The sequence below is a fragment of the Thalassophryne amazonica genome, chromosome 18 (genome assembly GCF_902500255.1).
Source record: "Thalassophryne amazonica chromosome 18, fThaAma1.1, whole genome shotgun sequence".
NCBI lineage: Eukaryota > Metazoa > Chordata > Actinopteri > Batrachoidiformes > Batrachoididae > Thalassophryne > Thalassophryne amazonica.
Genome location: NC_047120.1, coordinates 40,984,435 through 40,990,600, shown reverse-complemented (window position 1 = coordinate 40,990,600; position 6,166 = coordinate 40,984,435). Strand labels below are relative to the sequence as shown.

The 6,166-nt window shown below is 39.7% G+C and overlaps 1 protein-coding gene across 9 annotated transcripts in view; it reads right to left on the bottom strand.

The window, feature by feature from the left end:
* Nucleotides 1–3,325: 3,325 nt before the first annotated feature.
* The window catches only part of LOC117531578 (ankyrin-3-like), a 233,287-nt gene continuing 230,446 nt past the window's right edge, over nt 3,326–6,166 (bottom strand). For all 9 annotated transcript variants that reach the window (XM_034194697.1, XM_034194699.1, XM_034194698.1 and 6 more), the window contains 2 exons: nt 4,882–4,950; nt 3,326–4,587 (listed from right to left, as the gene is read on the bottom strand). In XM_034194697.1, the coding sequence (XP_034050588.1) occupies nt 4,906–4,950 (45 nt within the window). In that variant the 3' untranslated portion in view covers nt 3,326–4,587; nt 4,882–4,905. The remainder of the gene's footprint in view (nt 4,588–4,881; nt 4,951–6,166) is intronic.

Below are 6,166 nucleotides of genomic sequence, written 5' to 3'. Positions count from 1 at the left end.
TTTAAAAATAAAGTTCGGAAATTGCTCATTGATTGGCGTCTTTGATAAAATTGTAAAAATATCAGGGAAGAAGAAAAAACATTTTTGATGATGTGCTTTATGTCAAAATGGGAGGGAACACCACAGATTGTCACCAACACTAATTTAAAGAAACTTTACAAAATAATGTTTAAAAACAACTTAATAATGTTGATTAAGATGGAACATGAGGGCCACTTTATTATATACACTCACCAGCCACTTTATTAGGGATGGAATTTCAATTGCTTGCCAACACAAATGGCTAATCAGCATATCAGCAACTCAATGCATCTAGACATGGTGAAGATGACTTATTTACTGAAGTTCAAACAGAGCATCAGAATGGGGAAGAAAGAGGATTTAAGTGACTTTGAATGTGGTATGGTTGTTGGTGCCAGACAGGCTGGTCTGAGTATTTCAGAAACTGCTGAAATACTGGGATTTTCACACACAACCACCTTAAGAGTTTACAGAGAATGGTTTGAAAAATAGAAGATATCCAGTGAGCGGATATCTTATTGATGTAAGAGGAGAATGGGCAGACTGGTTGAATGGGTGACTGCGTGATGCCATCATGTCAATATGGACATGATGGCATCACCTTTTTGAAATTATGCCACAAATTATGCCATAAAATTAAGGCCAACCAGGTACTAGCCAGGTGCACCTAATAAAGTAGCCAGTGAGTGTATACATATACTATACTATGTAGTACAAGAATACTCGAGCACAGTGCATCCGGAAAGTATTCACGGTGCTAAACTTTTTCCACTTTTTTTTTAATGTTACAGCCTTATTCCAAAATGAATGAAATTAATTTTTTTTCCTCAAGATTCTACACACAACACCCCATAATGAGTTGTGTGAGCAGTTTTTTTTTGTGTGAATTTATAAGCAATTTAAAAAAAAATGAAATCACATGTACATGAAACTGAGATCAGGTGCATCCTGTTTCCACTGATCACCCCTGAGATGTTTCTACAGCTTAACTGAAGTCCACATGTGGTAAATTCAGTTGATTGGACATGATTTGGAAAGGCGCACAACTGTCTATATATAAGGTGCTACAGTTGACAGTGCATGTCAGAGCACAAACCAAGTATGAAGTCAAAGGAATTGTCTGTAGACCTCCAAGACTCTTCCTAGAGCTGGCCACACGTCCAAACTGAGTAATCAGGGGAGAAGGGCCTTAGAGAGGTGACCAAGAACCTGATGGTCACTCTGTCAGAGCTCCAGCATTCCTCTGTGGAGAGAGGAGAACTTTCCAGAAGGACAACCATCTCTGTAACAATCCACCACTCAGGCCTTTATGGTAGAGTGGTCAGATGAAAGCCATTCCTTAGTAAAAGGCACATGGCAGCCTGCCTGGAGTTTGCTAAAAGGCACCTGAAGGAGACTCAGACCATGAGAAACAAAATTCTGTGGTCTGATGAGATAAAGATTGGACTCTTTGGCATGAAAGCCAGGCATCATGTTTGGAGGAAACCAGGCACCATCCCTACAGTGAACCATGGTGGTGGCAGCATCATGGTGTGGGGATGTTGTTCAGCGGCAGGAACTAAGACACTAGTCAGAATTGAGGGATAGACTGAAATTGAGGGATTGAGGGAAGGACATGGAGGAGATGCGCTGTGTGCGGCCGCTGCAGCCCAGAGCAAAGGCGAAAGATGTTTCATGTATTTTCCACATGAGGACAGCAGGCAGAGACACACACCTCACGGAGGAATGTTGTAAGTTCATGTCCTTCCAAACACAGAACATGTCCTCCAGCTGGGACGTCCACGAGCAGAGGTCTTTACAGCCACAGCTGTGAGCGGACATGCTCCCCTGTCCATTCAGCGCTGTTATGTGGTCATTCATTTTCGTTATTTGTTATGTAATTGTGTATGTAGGTATTGCTGTAATTATTTTTATATACCTGTCCTGGCGGTGTTTGTAATGTGTGCACTGAGGTGTCATCCAGCTGTCAGTGTGCTGCGATCAGCTGACAGGCAACTCCCCATGCTGTGTGCGATCAGACCTCACTGTCCGGCCCCCATGTGATCAGATCTGTACATACATATAAGCATTTTATGCGAGTTTGACCTTGAAAAATTTTTTCAAGGTCAAACCTGTTAAAAGTGGTTTTTCATAAGCTAAATTAGATGTGATCAAATGCCAGTATTTAGTTCATGCACCTGAATCAAAGTTTTTTTTTTTTTTTTTTTGTGATGGTCACTTTTTTCAACTTTTTCAGTTTCTGAATTCTTTTTCAGATAATTTTCACAGCTGGGCTGGCTTGGGAACGCCTTGGGGTTCCCCCGGAGGAGCTAGGGGAGGTGTGTGTGTGTGTGGATCGGGAGGTCTGGGCGGCTTTGCTTGAGCTGCTGCCCCCGCGACCCGACTCCAGATAAAGCGGAAGAAAATGGATGGATGGATGGATGGCATTGGTTATCTGCTAAGCACAATTTGTCATTGCTTTTTGGCACTTAGTTTCTGACTGATAACTGGAAAATAGGTATAAAATTGGAACCTCCATCCGATTTTGGTGGTGTAGGTGAATCCATAACAGAAAAATGAGAGTGACTGCGGCACTTTTGACTGAGATATAATGCAAAATGTACACCAACTGGACTTTTCAATATTAAATTCAAATGTCCACAAAATCCATAATCCGGACCAGATCTGGATCAAACTTTGTCAGGTGACAGTGAGTGCCAGTCTGCACCCTACTTTCAAATATAAGAGTGTTGGGGCACGTTTGATTGTGATGTAAAACATACATTAAATGGGGTTTTCAATATTACATTTAAATATCCACAAAACCCACAATCTGGATTAGATCCAGATCAAACTTTGACAGCCGATAAAGGATACCATCCTACATAACAATCTCAAATATTAAAGAAATTTGATCTTTTTCAACAGAATTATGAATTTCTGAAAGTTCTTTCAATGTTAAAGGGATTTTTCCAATTTTCCGAAATTTTTACTGACTCTGCCCTTTGACCTATGACCATGAAAATTACACGATTTCTTGCATATCAGTATATGAATCTTCAGTACAAATTTCATAATGATATATGAAAAATTTGTGAGCCCCAGGCTGTTCACAAACCGACAAACAAACAAACGGGCAATAACATAACCTCCTCAAACTTTGTTGATGGAGGTAATACAAAAAAAAAACCTTTGTTAGTGGCTGCATTGTGAGTGACTGTGGATGGAGGTGTTGTGCAATGTCATACAAAATAAACACCAATTTGATCACCGGAAGTGATGAAGAATCATCTCAAAACACCGGAGAAAGCAGTCTGACACACAGTTTCAGTTTAAACAATTTATTTTCTGCTTAAATAAGTACTTGGCTCATCCATTGTAGGTTATGTTGGATCATACATGTCGATACCAGATTTATGGTTGTGGTGGTCCGGTATGAAAAAAATTTACACAGATACAGAAAAATCAGATTTTTTTTTTCCTTTACTATTTGTGATCAGTACTGTGATTTGGCCATTAATAAAATGTAGTTCCTCATGTAAATAAAACCAATTAAATAAAGTCATCAAACCATTAAAGTGTAACTTATTCCTTCTCTTAAAAAACAAACCCACACACAGCAGACCTAAAAGATTAAAAACATACATGTAGTACATGTGATGGTGCACCGTGTGACGGGTGTTCTGATTATTACTGAGGCATTAACTGCAGCAGGAAGAATGAAGCTTTGTTATTTTACTGCTCGTGTTTGGAGTGTTTCATCATAAAAATAAAAAATAAAATAATAGAGGTGGTCAGGCTGGCCTGAAGTGCCACTAAACCTGTTCCACTGTCAGACAGTGCTTTGAATTCAGAAAAAAAAGCATTAAAATAAACTCATCACATGCAGCAAATAATTCTCTGAAGACGTGTTCCACAGACAGCCGAGCAGCAGAATGTCCTTTATTAAAATAAAACCAAGCAGTTTTTTGAATCCCCTGTTAGTTTCTCCATCATCTCAAAGTTGTTTTTATTATTATTATTTATACAGGAGGTCACACGCTTGAAAATGCTCAGTGTCGACCGTTCAATGTGAAGCTCATCATTCACTTCAGTGCATAAACAATCTGCAAAGCTACTGATTTTTATTATTTTTTTAAAGATTTTATACAGTGTCATTTATATACAGTAAAATTAATAATAGTTGAATGTTCATTTTTAAAAACAAACAAAAAAACAACCACATGGTGCAGCTCACCGCTGTGAGGTACAGCAGGAACAATCCACCACTTAAAGAGAGCGTCCCAGGCCCCGCCCCCTCACATCCTTTGGACCGTCTCCTTTCAGTCTTCAGACGTGAAGACCGTATTCCCGCTCACATCCATGCACATCCTCCGGTGGTGCTTCAGTGCTGCTCAGGGAACTGCGAGTTTGGTGACATGCTCATGCGAATTCAAATAAAAGGAGCTCGCGTTGCTTTGTTTGGCGGACGACCACACGCTTTAGGTGACACGTTTACGGCTGGCGGACGAGGCTCCCGTGTGCTGACGGGTTCTGGTCGTTTATCATCCTGGTGGGGCGTTGGCTCGCGAAGAGACGTTGGTGGATCTGGAAAGTAAAAATGGGTAATAAGGTTTGAGCCAAAAACGTATGGGTTTACAAATATTCAATTCTCCGTTTGATCTGCGGTAACATTTCTCAAACAGTGGTCTGCGGAAAACTGGTGGTTTGTGACTGACTCCTAGTGGTCTCAATATATTGGGAAAATATCACATTTTAAATTAATGTCACACTGCAACTGAAATGCGTTTGTCAAACTGTTTAAGAATGACTCCAAAGTCTTAATAGTTAGCAGCACGTATGTATTATTTTAGTGGTTAAGTGGTGCTTGGAGACGCTTACCGGGTGAAGCTGCGTGTCCATGTGTTAGGACGGACTCTTCCCCCGTTTCCTGCTGCTGCTGTCTGCAGACTTCATTGAAAAGGACGAGAGAAGAAAGAAGAAAGTTAGCACAGTGTTCGGCCTCATCACCATCGGTGTTGGGTATTAACTGAAACTCAGCTGCACCAGGAGCTGACACACGGCATACTGGGGAAAAAAAACCCAAAATAAAACTGAGGTTACACATATAAAATGAAAATGCTCCTGTAACCGTTTCTTTTGTTTGCAGCCACATTAACCACATCAAACAAGCAGTTTTCACTCTCAAAGTTCAGTCCTGGTCAAAAGTATTAGGACAAGCGAGTCTGATTTTTTTGTTTTTTTTTGTATTTTGTTTGGGGAACTAATTTAGACTGATCCAAAACGTGTAAATATCTGATCAGTGTAATTGATCAGTGTTATTTTATATATTTGTCAGACGACATTCTGATATTGTGGATATTGTGGAGCCAATAATTTTGACCTGGACTCTTATGATTTGTTTAACCAAAGAACCAAAAAACCCAAAATATTCTGTAATGCAGAGGGCAGCAGTTCCCAAACTGTTTGTAGTGCACCGCTATCCTCCCCCAACCAAGAAAAGACTATTGCAGCCCTTTAGAGTTTTGATGTTCTCTAATATCGGCATTTTATTTTTGTTGGTTATCCAGTTGTACCTTTTTACATTGTTGACAAAATAAATAAACCTAAAAATCAAATAAGCAAAAAAAAAAAAAAAAAAAAAGAAAGAAAGAAAAAAGATGGAAATGTTACACAAATGGGGGGAGGGATCCTGGTTCCACACTTTTATCTGAATCTTCTCCTAAAATTCAGTGACTTCATGTATTTGTACAATATGATCATGAACTACATGTTTTACACGATCTTTCATTTATTTAAACCTGCAGGGTTCCTATTAAAATGTACAGTTTATCTATTCTGCTCACGAGCATAAAAGCAATGCAGACATTTAAGTATTTTTCTTCATAAGCGTCACCGTTCTGTCCATGTTGTACTTTAGGTGTAAGTTTCCATTTTTTCAAATATCTTGTTTGCATCAGAGGAACCATTTGTTTCCACGTGAGCTGTGACTCACGACAAAAACATTTGTCTATTTATTTAGCTTCAGTTTATCTGTTTTAATCAGTTAACTTAAATGTTGAGTTTGTCCATATGTGGCCCTGGCAAACTGCCATCCTGTCCAGGGTGTATCCCGCCCCTCACCCTATGACTGCTGGGATAGGCTCCATCCCCCACCCCCCCAAAT